Below are 16,655 nucleotides of genomic sequence, written 5' to 3'. Positions count from 1 at the left end.
CTCGCGCGAGACTTCTCGCGTTGGTCTCGCGGTCTCGCAAATCAATACTGGAATAATGTAGTCTTCATTCGACCCTTTTAAAATATTGTATACTCAAAGTTTACATAGTTTTGTTTCATAGTTGCATTGTTACACAATGCTTATCCACTCATTCCTATTCACAATGCTTGATTTTACACCCCACATTCTTGGTATTAAAAAATACCAGTTTTCTGTAGTCTCTGTCTATGTGAAGTATGAATGAAATCGGCATGTTACATTTGAGTAACCTTACTTGCAAGATAAAAGCTTTCAAGAACTTGGTAAGAACGGTAACTCAAATAGCCGTATTTATAGTAAACATGCAGCGTTATTAATATACATTTCACAACTTAAATAAACTTTCATCTAGACGTTTTCTTAACAATTGAGAGTTAAGAGATTAATCTTGAATAACTACAAGAAAGACTACAATGAGCTTAAATAAAAATTTATTATTATTATTATTATTATTATTATTATTATTATTATTATTATTATTATTATTATTATTATTATTATTATTATTATTATTTAGTCTAACCGAATTACATACAAGATTTCCAATACTTGGAATCATTGTCACATGGAATTAAACAGTTACAATTTTAGATCTAACTCTGTTACAAGTAACACACGTTGGAGATACAGAAAGCAACAATGCAGAATCGATAGTCACCTTGAACAACTAACATAAATCTGAATCTTACTTACATACTCTACAAAGCCAATCACAAATATTACCTAAGAAATTGAAATTTCACATTAATTCGTCTTCAATAAGAAATGAATTCATTTTCTACAAAACACCCTTCCCCCTCACACACACACCAAAACAATTGGTGAGAGGATCCGTCTTGCAGCCATAAATCCATTTATCCTAAATTTATGTTTACGGAAAGAAACAACTGTTTTATTTTGACTAAAAAAATTTCCTTCTTAATAAAGCCAATAGGCCCTTTTTCTGCCTTCATAAAACGTTACCGTAGTGGCGGGCAGGGGGAACAAATCTGTTCTAAACCCAGAGGCTTTACATCACATTGGAACTAAACACGTGTCTTTTTCCCTCATATATATATATATATATATATATATATATATATATATATATATATATATATATATATATATACATATATATATATATATATATATATATATATAATGAATTGAAAATAGGAAGAAGAAAGTCAGAGTGTCAGAGACAGACAGAAACAGAGAGAGAGAGAGAAGATATGGTATCATCTGACCGACGCCTCGAATTTCTGCACTGAAGGAAAAATCAAAGCGAGCTGTATATTTTTGAACTATGATATTTTTACCGAGGGTGCAATAACAGAAGACCGGAAACCGCAGCCGCGAATATGCAATGTTACCTAAGTTCATTGTTTCCGTCTACAAAATTTTCCGAAAAGACAGCTTCCAAATATGTCCTCAATAAAGGAATTTAAAAAAATGTATTGTACTGGTGTTTGCTATCCTGCTTTTATGATTTGTCAAGATGTTGTCTCATCATCAGGAGGAGGGTGGATACACAAGACAAAACGTGTCGTTTTTTTCCCCCTATTTGCCTCCCCCTCCTCAAGAACTTTATGACCAAAGATCTTGGCTCACGACCCCAAAGAGAAAATAAAGAAAACAGTGTAGATAATGGAAGGATCTATTTTATTGCATTTTGGGAAAGAAGTGACAAAAAAAACTAACAGAATCTTTATTTCTTGAATCTTTTGTCATGAGGAAATCTCCTAAAATAACTAGATTTTGATTAACCTTGTTAACTTAAACCTATCATGAAATCAGTAATTGTGACAACCTGACCAAACCATTTCAAGAAACAAGAACAGCTAACTAAGCAACTATCAGTGTTGCCGAAAAGTCACAAGACTTACCCCGTTAACTAGATACTTTGAAACTACCAAAATAACAGTAAAACATAAAAAAATCAATACAAATTTCATAATACAAAGGAAAATTGTATTTTTTTTATTTCCACTAGTCGACATAATTTATAGTAAATGTTCAAATAAATGCTAGCCCAAAAGTTTAGAAATAAACTATTAGTTACTGACTTGCCTTCGTCTGCGATTGTCTCTACGATTTCAGGTGATGATGTTGTGTAGAAGGGATGTTTCGATGAGAACCATGCACTTCTAAGGTATCAATTTTGTAGAACATTAACATCTTTGGGGAATTCATAATTATGACAGCATTGTTCCCTACTGCAAAGTACAGCACGAACGCACAATATTGATTTACCTTTTCTGGACCCATTCTGTTCGAGGGTTGGGGACGAGCAAGTTCAAACAAATTTTCTTTAAATATTGGCTTCACTCGAAATAAAAGTATTTTATATCCACTCGAGAACTCGGTTCAAAAAATCTCCAATTTGACTCGATATTTGCTCAAGTTTCGAGTAGTGTTGGGTCCAAACGAGTTTAATTCTATAGTATTAGTAGTTTTTATATTAACTAGTGATGCTCACGAGATGCGACAAGAGGAAAAATTAGTCTATCTTGAGATGTCGTTAATGTATTATCTCGAAACAAATGTGAACTGTTTCTTGAATATCACCAGTCCTGGTCACGAGGCGAGACAGATTTGATTTTGTCTCGCGCAGTCTCTATCTCTCGCCTCAAAAACAAAAATGAAATCTTTAGTTTTACGTCCCACGGTTATGCCGGTTAGGCTAAAGGAGAGGTGATGATGAGTGATGAATGAAATGGTGGAATGAAGAAAGTGGGAGGAAACGAGAGAATCCCGAGGAAACCCACGCACACGGTGTTTGTCCACCACAAAGTTCACTTGGCGGGAGCTGGGATCGAACCCGGGACCCCAAGCACCAGACGCCTCAAAAACAAGATTAAACAAAACAAAATACGGAAATTTAGCTGCTTGTTTAGGCAAATAGTAAATATTTTCACTTTCGGTATGACCAGGCATGAATTCAATTCATTTTTGGTGTTTCTTTAGCGTGGTAATGGTACAGGAGGAGTTATATAAAGAATAAACACGCGAAATCAGTGGACAATTTACTGAAGATATTTTCAGCGAAACAATTGTTGTTGTTCTCCTTCTTTTGCGAAAGCTTCATCCTCAACCATATAAGTGTCTACACGTTCAGCCGAATCTTTATCGAATTCATCGTCTGAACCGTCTGAATTCTTGTCAGCTTGTCAGAATTTCTCTCGAAACTGTTTTCGTATTGAAAACATGGATAATAAGTTCCGAAGGCTTTTGGCAACAACAGATCCTTCCTTTCATTTCTTCTTTGGGCAAATCATTTCATAAGAAAATGAAGAATTTGTCATCTGAAGCTGTAAACCTTTTAATTATTTCCAACACGGACGCTGACAAAAACTTAGACGACTCAAACGAAGGTGATGAAGGGAATAACTTCCATGGAGATTCGGCTGAACATGTAGACAATACCTATAGAGTTATTCCATGTGGAAACGACAAATTATGCCAAAATCTTCGTGCGATTGCATTCGAGATTTGAGTGTTTGTCTGAACACTTATCAATATGTGATAGGAAGGAAAATGGAATGGTTTGTAATGCACGTTATTCATGTTGAAGATAAGGCCATAGTTGAATCTTAAGTTATGTTCATTTTCTTGGAGCTCTATCGAAAATGAAAAAATAATTAAATAAATAAATAAATTCAAAATTGCACTATAGATATGTGGACAGTCCTTTTTTTTTTACCGCGTAGTAGTGACGCAAATACACATTTTGGGTTACGAAATATTTGGATCTTTTTAGTCCAAGTCGATGAATTAAACCAAAATTATATTTTCGGAAGAAATATTGAAAAAATTGTTGTGTCAAAGGGAACGTAATTTTGAGAGAATAATAAGTATCATCTGTACTTTCTATAGAAAAAAAAATCATCTTTTGTGTTTCTAATTCCTATTAGTGCTAGTGGTATAAAGTATATAGTGCATAGAGAACGGATGCTGAGCTATGCCCCCTCTAACTTCTGATCGGAAATGACTAAAACGCTCAAATTTGTGTTTCTGAGCCTCACTAAAGTATCTGTTTTCATGTTGTCACTTTATATTGTTGTTGTTGCTCCAAAATTCAAAAAAACAAAAAGAAGAAGAAAGAAAGAAAGAAAGAGAGAAAGAAAGAAAGAAAGAAAGAGAGAAAGAAAGAAAGAAAGAAAGAAAGAAAGAAAAGAAAGCAATATATATCAATCTCCAAAACAGATGTGACCATTACAGCCTTTTGAAGCTCCAACGCTACATCAAGATTGTTGTGTTGTCTGCATTCCAGGGTTTGAAACCGCTATAAACAGAATCAAATTTTGCAAGCAATTACAAACAATCGTGAACTGTCTACTAAAAGGAGTGAAAACAGAAAAACACGACTCTCGTTTGTGATTGCATTCCTTTTTACAGCCGGACTTTGTTTACAAGAATGTTTTCGTGGAATTTTACAGTTGCTAAGGAACGTGAAACAGCAAGGAACGTGCAGCCACGTAAACACATGCCGGGACAGAAGTAAGTCGAAATACAAATTGAAATTATCACCACTTGTGGAGGAAGCATATTTCTTGCTGGAATCAAAATATTGTTAATATTCCACTGTGCCTTTTTGTTCCACACGGTTTAGAACTTTATATATATTTCTGGTTATTATCATTCACATAATCGACCGTCTTGCTCGATTTTTCGCTTTCAGGTGGAATGACTCTATATGGTTGAGGACTAAGCTTTCGAAAAATAAGGGGGAGAAGAACAATTGTTTAACTGAAAGATTAAAATGACTTCATTAAGTTATATTTTAATTAATAAAAGACTGGTAGATTGACTCTGTCCTAGCTATTGAAGTAGACAAAGTATCTTTCCCTCTCGAATCTCAAACTTTTTCAGACGCAGTCCGCTATATGGATCCGCCATTTTGAATTTTTAAGTTTTAATGTCAAATTAGTAAGTTTGTAATCAACAAAGTCAAATGTACCAATGTACCAAGTCCAGTTCGCCAATTTTACTTTCTCCAAATTTAGTCCTACATTTTTTTTTTATTTGATGTCAAATTGATAATTAACAAGATCAAAAGCCTCATTAGAGCAATTTTTTGTCCATTTTTACTGATTTTGAATTTTGACCACGTTTCAAGCATTTGATCCATAGTTTATCGATCTCTGTGCGTCGCCCTTTTGGCACGTCGCTCTCCTGGCTGTCGCTTTCTTTGTGCGTCGCCTTTTGACCCGTCGATCTCTTGGCTAACGCTCTCCTGGTCGTCGCTCTTTTGCCATCACTCTCTTTGCTGGCGCTCTACTGTCGGTACACCCATGTTTATTACAAAACTCGATCCTGAACTATCTTCTCTTTAATATGTATGATGGTACTTGCAAAAGAATACCAATATCACAAATGTAAACTATGCGAGACCGCGAGAAGTCTCGCGAGACTTCTCGCGCGAGACTTGCTGAAGTCTCGTCTCGCGTTCTCGTCTCGCAAAAAATATCAGGTCTCGTCTCGCGTTCTCGTCTCGCAAAATATTATAAGTCTCGTCTCGCGTTCTCGTCTCGTTTGCGAGACGAGACGAGACGAGACTTCTCGCGTTCTCGCGTCTCGCGCCCATGCCTAAGTAGAAGTTTTTACCTGACGTAGCACAATCATATAGTGAACTAGTGAACAGATGTAAGAACAGTAGCACTTTGATGTTTTCTTCTCGTAGTAGCAGGAGATGATGTGTCACTGTGTAGCAATAGATGCAATAACGCAAATGACACGGCTGGACATAGCCGTTGAGATGTGAAGCTGTTGCCATCGGACATACTTGAAACATTGCTGCGTAACACATTGGGTTCAGTTAGAGGTAATGGTGCATTCTCATTATTCACATTCCTACTAGCTGGCTCTCCTGATGACATTGGCAATTGTCTTCTTCTGTTGGAGATTGTAAACCCGGAGATAAACTGTAAGTATATGCAGGAACAGCATTTGCGTTTAACGGAAAAGTACCAGTTTCACGAAAAGCTTTGAGTGCGTACCAACAGTTGCAGTTTATACCTGTGACTATACGCACAAGAAAGTAAACAAATCTCTTTTGGCTAAGCCTACAAGCTGAGGTATATTCCGACATTTGTTTACTGCAAAAACATATTATAAATTTGAGTGCCACGTACGTTATGCTAGGGAGGTCTGGTATCACAAAAGGAAAGGTTACGTAGAAATTTTCCGGACGTCGTAAAATGGTAACGACTGTAATAGGTAGTATTTCTTTTGAAATTTGCCTAAAAAAAATAGTGGAGTTTTAAAGGTTAATTCCACCTCCCGACTACTGTTTACAAATGTAGTCGTCTTGCAGTTCCATAGGGAAATATACTAATCTTATTGTTCGACATGGTGCGCGTTTCCCCCCAAAGTAGCAGGGTGCGTATTTCCCCAATCATAGTACGTACACAAGTATGTCGCCTTGCAGTGAGACTAGTACACGCTACTCCGAAAATTACTAGCTCCCTGTGTAAGCCATGAATTGCTTTCACGACAGCTACCGGAGTCTCAATCCTGTTTGCTTTTCTTTCTCTCTTAAAGCACAATACACAAAATCTCAATATTACATCAGGCACTTTTTTGATGCCACATATAAACATTCATACAATAAATTGTTAACAACATACATGTAGTTGCAAGCGAAATTGTCCTTTTTGTGCAGCAACACACAGCAGCGGTATGAACGTCCTCCTTTCTGTTAAGAGGGACGTTCCATGTGAAATTAACCAATGAAATGACAAAATCTGACCTGACCATCTTAGATTTTTTGTAAAAATTGGTGCACAGCTTTATTACAGTGGGAGATGATAAAATCCCAAATATTACCTCTCTCCTCCTGAAAGTGTTTTCATACAAGATGTTCAAAAATGTAAAAAAGGGCATTTTTCAGTTACAGTGATTATTAAAGTTGTCATAAAATGGTTAATATGTGCACTAGAGACATGAAATAAACACCATTGGAAAGCTTAAAGACTGCTCTACAAGTTATACTATATATATAAAAAAACTTGTAAAATAAAAAATAACACTGCAAAAATTCAAATTAAAATTTGAATTTTGAATTTCGTGTAGAAATGTCCCTGCGAATTTGTTCAAAACTGTCCAGATTGTAGTCTCGTATGTGTACTAAAACACCACAAAATTGTATTTTGGGCACTCAATGCGATCCGATTCAAAATACAACATAAATCAAACATTGCACGATATTGACCATGTGAATGTCTGGGTTCAGATCGATAATCATTTGCCTGTAGTTATTTACCTGCAGCACCGAAGGAATTTATATTTCAATTTCATTTGTTTCTTCATGTATTCATTTGAATTTATACAATTATCCACCTTTTGAGTTCTTTAGAGAGGTATTACGTTTCCGAATAGTACTCAATACAGGTCATTATTCTTGTTAGTCAGTATGGATGTTTCTAAATTTATATTGGCTACATTGCTACAAGTTATTTTCATTCATTTGTTTCAGGATTGCTGTTACAGAACTTATTATGAAAGGATGAAAGGGAGGGATATATTTCCTTCCTTTCACAATATTTGTATCAAATGTGTTATGAAACACAGTGACACTGTTCACAAAAACTTAACACACTTCCAACACAAACAATTAGTCAATAAATTCTTTTCTTATTTCAATTATGGATTTCCATGTCTGTGACAGCAATCCTGAAACAAAGGGATGAAAATAACTTGTATCAATGTAGCCAATATAAATTTAGAAACATCCATACTGACTAACAAGAAATAATGACCTGTATTGAGTACTGTTTGGAAACGTAATACCTCTCTAAAAACTCGAAAGGTGGATAATTGTGTACATTCAAATGAATACATCAAGAAACAAATGAAATTAAATATAAATCCTTTGATGCTGCAGGTAAATAGTAACAGGCAAATAGTTATTGATCTGAACCCAGATATTCACATGGTCAATATAGTGCAATGTTTGGTTTATGTTGAATTTTGAATCGGATCGCATTGAGTGCCCAAAATACAACTTTATGGTGTTTTAGTACACATACGAGACTACAATCTGGACAATTTTGAACAAATTCGCAGGGACATTTCTATACGAAATTCAAAATTCAAATTTTAATATGAATTTTTGAAGTCTTATTTTTTTTATTTTATAAGTTTGTTTCAATATAGTACAACTTGTACAGCAGTCTTTAAGCTTTCCAATGGTGTTTATTTCATGTCTATAGTGCACATATTAACCATTTTATGACATTTTTTAAATAATCACTGTAACTGAAAAAAGTCCTTTTTTGATATTTTTGAACACCCTGTATGGGGACACTTTCAAGAGGAGAGAGGTAGACTAATATTTGAAATTTCTTCATTCTCCACTGTAATAAAGCTGTGCACAAATTTTTACAAAATCTGAGTTGGTCAAGGGTGATGACTTGGTGATTTAACATGGAATGTCCCAAGTGAGTTGGTCAAGTCTGATGACTTGGTGATTTAACATGGAATGTCCCAAGAACAACAATTCAACATAGCAGCTTCTGCCGTTTTCTTACAAAATGCGCATTTTCCCTCGGGGCGCATATTCGACGCAATAACCTTAACGAGGAAATACCCGCCGGTGTGACAAAAATATTCCAAACAAATAAAATAATCTCCTGGATAGAGTAGCAACTTTGCTAATAAATCCTCCCTCCTTGCAGGAGGGGAACCTTCGGTTCATGATGATGATGAGGAGGTGGACATAGCGATCAGTGCCAGTGTTGATCACTAACCTACCTAACAGTGTCGCGAGACCGATATGAGTTATGGAGATGTCCTTTAATTTCTACTCCTGATTCTGTCATGAGCAAGGGAATATTCCTTTAAACAACTTTCCTTTGAGGCTGCGATAAGCGAAGTGGATATCCTTTAACCCTTTTAGGATTTCCACTTTTTGAGGTAAATTTTAGATTTTCGCTCAAACAGCTACTGCTTCCTTACTATTTACCGGAGGATCAGGGTTCATACCTCGTTTCTTTTCAGGATAAATCATACTTTCCAGGGGTAAAACTCGCTTGTTCGTATTATACGTCAGAAACGGAAAAATCGAAGAAAAACGGGAGATTTTTCGAAAAAAATTCGAAATTTTTGTGCCTCTCTGGCCTGGGCCTGGGTTCACGTAGGAATTTGAGTTTTTTTTAATGCGTTGTTATGTACATAATACGTGTGCAAAATTTCATTCTTGTATCTTGGAAAGTGAGGTCGAGAGAAATTTTTGAGTCTGAGGTGACCCATTTTCACACACACACACACAAATATATATATATATATATATATATATATATATATATATATATATATATATATATATATATATATATATATATATATATATATATATATATATATATATATATATATTTCAAAAATGTACTGCGTCATTCCTATTTGACCTGTCATGGTTCAAACGCCATTTTCTTCAGTATAACGAACCCTTTCCAATGGTATCGCTCACATGTCCGTATCATATACCTGAACCAGAAAATCGGGAAAAACCGGAAATTTTTCTAAAAATTCACTCCCCCGGGCCCGGCTCCTGTTTCACGTAGTGATCTCAGAAACATCTGACACAATAAGTATGCAAAGTTCCAATCTGATATCGTGAAAACTGAAGGCGAGAAAAAGTTTTGAATGTTGTCTTAAGAAAAAGTATAAAAAGTCACGCCCCTCCGCCCCCACTTGGCGCCGCCAAGTTGACCATCCGGTTCCGCATCTGGTGTTTTCTTTTGTCCATCCTTAGCTTGGCTATTAAAAAAAACTGTTTAAATACCTGTTATAGAACCTAAACAAGCGGTCAAAGACGATACTATGCAATGATAACAAAATTTACCAAAATCCTAAGAGGGTTAAGCACACTATCTCAGGAGGCTACCATGAGCAAAGTAGATATTTTTTAATTACCGCCTGACGCCGCTCTGAGCTAAGACCTAACCTTCAAATAAGAAGCCATCTTGAATGCCGAAGATCTTTTCCACACTGCAAAATCCATTTTATAGACTTTGAAATACTTACAAGAACTTAAGCAAATTTTTACGCAAGACTTCATTTTTAATAAAAGCTGTAGGGTTCAAATCCCAGACTTATCATTTAGTCTGTACCGAACAAATCATTGCAATACTCACCGCTGGCATTCAGACACTTATCATAGCCCGTGATATCAACTTTTCTATTCCGGTATTGTAACAACCAGAGTATGACAATAGTCTGTAATTGTTCACTACTATGAAAATGCTTACGGGACAGGAACTTCCTGAGGTGCAAGAAAACACGAAAATCACTCGGAGCAAGATCTGGGATATACGGGGGGTGGTTAAACATACCCAGCAGAACGACTGTAGAAGATCTGTTGTTACATGGGCCGTAGGAAGGCGAGTATTATCCTGTTCCGTATTTTAATATTTTCTTACATCTCAAAAATTCTTGTCCGGTAAGCATTTTCATGTTGGGCTGTCATACACTGGTTCCACTCCTAGAATACGAACGTTGGCCCCACGGTATCAGTTCGAATTCTGGTAATGAATATGTTGAAAAGTAATGCCACCTGTGCTGCATTTGTGGCAACAAATGTTTTTAAGTCATTGTGTCTTCTTTGTGTTTACTGTCCTAGGAAAATGTATATTCTAGATGAACCTTATTAATCCAAGGCACAATTGTACTTCCAACCTGGTGGTGCGCTTATATTTTCCTTGCTGTCAATTTGATTCTGAATTAAATGTGATTGAAACTTTCAGTTTCCATAAAAAGTAAACTTTCACCGTTTAAAAAAAATAAGAATATGACTTCTTAAAAGTAGCAACAAATATATTATCACTTCAACGAGAAATATTTAGGTCCAAGCAGTTACACATTTTGTTTCTGATATTTTGGGGGGATGAAAGGATGGCATCTCATGCCATATCTAATCCTAATTATTAAGCTGGCACTCATTTCATCCTCTTCACGTCGTTTTCCATATATCCTTTTAAACTACGGGAAAGGAAACTACGGGAAAGGAAACGGGAAGGTTCATAGTTAACCGACTTACAGACCTAACCTAGCTAAATATATTAGATGAGTGGGATAGAATCTCCCATTGTACAGAATACTCAGATAAAACTACGTGAACATAATAAAATGATCAATTCTTCTAGTGATTTTACTATTTTGGAGGTATGATGGAACACAAAAGCACGGCATAACTGTTGCGCTATATCTATAGACATGGTCTACTACAAGCTATACGCTACTATTTACTTTTTCAACTAGCCAGGAGGTACAATTATTACTGGTTGCGATTCGTGCTTATGTTTCGCCTAACAAATTGTGTGCAAAAGATTATAATTCTAATTGAACCTGCTAACAATGCATGCCCTTATCCCTCATCTAAAAAAGTACGCACTTTCTGAATTTTAGCTTATGCTTGCCTTCTGCACGATACAGTCTACATATAAAAACTTATAGTATCACTAGATATTTGTTTCTTCTTACAGAAATAAATAAATAAAATAGTCTACTTTAAGACGCCGGTACTTACCACACATTTGAAGCAGTGGTGTCATATCTCTTTGTCAATGCAAACTTAGGATCTTTACTGTCTGCTTTAGTCTCTGCTCCTCCTTTACCATTCTTCTCAGACTTCTTTTTCCCACCATTATTATTGCCCTTGCCACAAGATATCGCAGCTTTCTTCCCAGTACCGCTTCCTGATGGTGGGCAACTAGGAGCAGAACCTGGTGGAGGATCAGGCTGAGTAGGGGCGTATGGTGGAGGTTTTGAATTGTCCTTAGCTTTCTTAATACCTGCACAAGGATCCTCTTTATCGGATTTAGGTGTATCTCCTTTTCCATTCTTTTTAACAGAAGCATCGTCTTTCTTGGAATTCTTTCTCGCTAACAATTTCGAAGATGTAGAGAATTTAGCGCACAGTTCTCTAACACTTTCTGCACTAAGTCGGGCATCTGATCCTTGTGCACAACTAGAAGCCGACAATTTTGAACACTCCTTTTTGAATACTATAGTTTTCTTAGAATAAGAGTATCGCAACGGTGCAAAGGTTGAAAATCTTGCATATATGTCACGTATTTCTGTGTGTGGTTTGCAGTTCATTTCTTTTGATGATGATGGAGGGGACGAGTACATACTTTGATCTCTGAAATCCCTTGCTTTACAATTCATTACTTTTGAGGTAACAACGGTATCAGTAGGTGTACGTGTTCTAATTGTAGTTCTTTTCAGATAAGGTTCACTTGATAACAGTTTTAAGCCTACGTTATCTACTGAACGAGGGCTGCAAGAAACCTTTTTAGTTGGATCAGACGGTGATTTGTTTGATTTTTCCGCATCTTTGTTCGTTATATCGGAGGAAGAACTAGTGCTTACCTCTTTGTTTTCAGTGGAAGAACTAGTGTCTTTGCTTGTAAAACATTTTTCTGCTGTGATATCTGCTGCATTACAGCTACTGCTTTCTGTAGCAGAGGCGGAATTAGTGGATGTTTCTGCTGTGGGAGTGATTTTCGGTGGACAACAAGTTGAAGAAAACTGCTGAGTTGGCTGATTTTCTGACAAATTGCAACGAGTAACAACATTATCGCTATGACAGGTACTTCTATTGTTTTTATCTGTAGCACTACCCAAAGGAGCTGTTGGAGTTAGAAACGAAGAAAAGCCCGATACATTTACTATTCTCATCTTACAATTTTCCGTAATTAAAATCAACTTAGTTGATGGCAAGTCTATTGGTAAATCACTTCTTGAATCTACCGATTGAGATGAGGAAAAATTAGGTATTTCTGCCGCCTTATTTTCCGCAACTGCAGGAATTTCAGATGGCGCACATATTTTAATAGGTTCTGGTGGTATAGCATTTGTTAACACTGTGCTTGCTGCTTCAGAAGAAATTTTTATTGGTTCTGATGCTAAACCATGGTCTATAGTACTTGCTGACGGTGAATCTAATTTTTCTGATGAAGGTTTCGCTGCCTTCAGTCGTATAATGAATTTAGGTGGGCAACAAGTGCCAATCTGTTTTTGTACTGTCTTCTTTTCGGCAGACTGTGCTGCTCTGCCAGCTTTGATCTTCTCTGCAGCATTGCATCCTGAAGTAGCCTTTCCTAATTCTGTTGCAGTTTTCTTTGAATCAAACATACTCATACGACTTGCTTCTGAAGCAGAAGCGGTTTTGGCAATTTTGGCTTTCAATTTCTCTATTGATTTTGCTGAGCAACTGATCTTTTTAGCTGACGAGGTTTTAAGTGCGGAAGAATCTTGTGGTCGTGTTTTTATAGGGTCACATACTATCTTTGGTTTCTCTTGTGAGACAATTGAAGCATTTGCTACTGTTTCAGTTTCAGTATTTTTTGGTTTAGAGCTATATCCTTGAGCAGTTGTTTCTGGTATTTCTGCTGCAGCCTTGGAACCGAAACAACTTTCAGCTGTAATGTCACTAGCTTTACAAGCACTGCTTGTGACAGAAGTACTTGAACTTCCACTTGTAGCTGATGCCTTGCAAGTATTGCCTGTTGATGTAGTTTCTTCTACGTCGTTTCTTTTCATTGGAGGGCAACATGTTGATGCTGGGGATTTCTTGGCCATTGTTTCAGTTCTAGGCTCATTGCTTTGAGAAGGTCTACTCGCACTTACTGATAACGGCGTGTCGATGGAGGGAAATGCTGGTTCTGTGCCTTTTGGAGGACCACAGGCTATAGTTTTTCTCTTAGGCTGAGAAACAGCTCCAGTAGAAGGAGAAGATAGACTAACATCTGATTGTCGCTTTGGTGGATCACATACTGGTACACGTTTCTTTGATGCTGAATCATCTGGAGTACTAGCAGTTGATGCACTAGTTTTAGATGGCGAACATGTTGATATGTTGCTGACATTTGCTGTTGACGAGGTTTCTGCTGAAGTAGAAGTAGGTGTTGATTTTCTTCCACAATCTCTAGATACATTATTTGCTTTCAGTTCGATTGCTGCTGTACTGATTTCAGAGGAAGATGCTAATGAAGACTCACTGGATTTCTCAATTTCACGTGCTTTGCACGCTGCAAAAGTACTCGATTTTGCTAACGAAGGATCCGTTGAGTTCTTCTGTGCCTCTGCAATAGTTGACTTACAGACTTTGTCTAAAGTAGCTGAGGAATCTGGTTTAGTTCTAGGTGGACAATTAGGCGAAACAATTTTGCATGAACTTGATAGTGCAGCAGTAGAACTGGAATTCACTGTTGGTGACTTTTCAACCTTACAACTAATTTTAGCGTCTTTGTTTCTCTCAATATTATTTTCATTTTCAGTGTCCTGTTTCGAACTACCTGAAGAACTAACTTTACATTGATTTGAAGTTCTTTTATTGTCAGTGTTATCTGAGTTACTTTCAGATGCAAAAGATAAAAACCTGACTGATATGCGAGGTGTTAAAAATGATAACGATACCCCAGGCTGCAAATGTTCTAATGGTCCATGGATTGGAAAATTTGCTCCAGCTTGGGACACTATTTGAAGAAATTCTTTTCTCCTGGTAACTATTCCTTTTCCAATTACACGCAGCATCTGGAAGAAAATTTTATTTATGCATATAAAAAATATAAATATATTGGAAGGCAGAATATCAAGCGAATAATACTAATTTTAGCAAACGTTCACGAGAGTGATTTCGGTCCAGTTTATATTGTTAATTCTAAATATTCTATCACTATATTTTAAATTTCATTTCGAAATAAAGCAGAAACATTCTAATATCGGGAACTTAATCTGCGTGTATACAATTCAATTTACCATGTAATGATGAAGTGTGGGATACAATTATCACACATCTTGTTCTGGTATGTATTTTTCCTAATCTCCACTTTGAACCGCCAAATTAATTTTTCGATGGTTCTTACAGACAACAACAAAAGTTCCATGCTTTCCTTTGCTTTATACTATGAATATACGATGCTTGTCAGGAAAGTAAAGATAAAAACGAAACATATAAATAAGAGATGTATTGAACACAAAGAAAGTTACACTGCGTACACTGATACAGAGGCTATTTCTCTACATAAGTGCAACCACTGTAAAAGCATTTGTTCAAATGCGGACACGTTTCTATATCGTAGTTTCGTAAAAATCTGGCACCTGCATCTAGAATCTCGTTGTGACTTCTTCCCTGATTTCATCATCATCAAAAGTTTTCAACCAAGATGGTTTATTAGGTAAATGAACAGATGGCAATTACTGGGTGCGAACCGTATTTCTCAAAGATCCCGATGGATGCTTTCGTTGTGCCTGCAGAAAACCTGATTCACCTGCGCATTTCACCCGGCGGGATTCGGTATTGCCCCTGCCATTTCCAATGCTTGTATTTCGCACAAAACATTGCGTATCTCTGACGGATCACTCCCAGTTCTTGAGTATAAATAAAGGTTACTGCCAGTGTTGCAAACTTTGGTGTACATTTTTCCCTAACGGCAAATATTTTGTATCTTTACAAATGACAAACATCGTGCGTACAAAATAAATTACCATGGAGCAATAAATGAGGAGGTGACGGGGTTTTCAAAGGTAACAGTTTTTTATGTGTATCACGAATGGATGAGGCATTAGCAGTACCCATCCCTCACGTAATCTCCCAATTTTACCATTCTCTCTTCCCCCCAAACAAATAGAAAGTAATAGAGAAAATCAAAGCTAGTTGTGCCAAAACCAAATATAACTTACTTTGTAGACTAAATTTTACTTAATTTGGAGTTCTTGAAAACATTATCATAGTATAAAATAATTTCGATTGTGCCATTTTTAACGAAAAATTATGTCCCTGTCCATAAATTATGGGCGCAAATCTGTGCTCTAAAACCCGCCTATGGGTGTCCCTGTGATGCAATACAAAATTTTCAGCAGCAAATGCTTTCTGGTCGAAAACAAGAGTGGACAATTGGGTCCAAAAATGATTCAATAGAATTGAGCTAAACAAGCACAGCAACAGCTTTATTCCAATGCTGATAACCCGAAACTCCTCTCAGAAGACACCATTTATCGAAATCTAAAACAAATAAGTTATTACAGCCGATATCGTAAGACAGGGATGCAAATAACCACTCGCCCGGGGCGAGTGGTTCATCCGTGCGGGCGAGTTTTTAATATCAGTATTATTTATTTAAAACAGTAAAGACTATAAAAATCACGATTTCTTTGTTTCATTTCGTATGAAGAAAAGAAAGAAAATTGACAGCGCTGTGAAAATTCGTCTGCTTGTACTTGCTATTGAAGTGCGGAAAATACATTAGTTTGTGCTCGCAGAGCCAAAAGTGTAAGAATCTGGGTACAGATAGCGGCGAACACTCGCAATCTCGACAAATTAGCACAGTGGCTCTACTGAGCGATGATACTGAAAACTATACATCTGAGCTGTGTACGGCAGTAGACACAAAGGGCCTTATGCAGAGACGTTTTGACACGTGATTAGTGCCATACTAAAGAGTTCGAATAACATATGTTTGCTGCAGTAGTCAGACCTTTAGCATGACGCTAATCATACCTCAAAATGACTCTGAATAAGGCGGAAACAGTCTTGCATTACGCACAATTGTATTCGTCGATTGTGGTCCGTAAAAGTCCGGCAAAATGTCGAAGCAGGGTCATTCCATGTCAAATCATCTAATTTT

At 36.6% G+C, this 16,655-nt stretch overlaps 1 protein-coding gene across 2 annotated transcripts in view; it reads right to left on the bottom strand.

Annotated features, from left to right (window-relative positions):
* Window positions 1-16,655, bottom strand: part of LOC145690144 (uncharacterized) — a 71,803-nt gene that overhangs the window by 39,404 nt on the left and 15,744 nt on the right. For both annotated transcript variants that reach the window (XR_014132175.1, XM_081764747.1), the window contains exon 2: window positions 11,552-14,562. Coding sequence is in view for 1 of the 2 variants with exons in the window: in XM_081764747.1 (XP_081620873.1) it covers window positions 11,552-14,562 (3,011 nt within the window). In the remaining variant the exon portion in view is untranslated. The remainder of the gene's footprint in view (window positions 1-11,551; window positions 14,563-16,655) is intronic.

Source organism: Thermobia domestica, chromosome 7 (assembly GCF_964235325.1).
Source record: "Thermobia domestica chromosome 7, izTheDome1.hap1.1, whole genome shotgun sequence".
Lineage (NCBI taxonomy): Eukaryota > Metazoa > Arthropoda > Insecta > Zygentoma > Lepismatidae > Thermobia > Thermobia domestica.
This window is presented reverse-complemented; position numbering and strand designations above follow the sequence as displayed.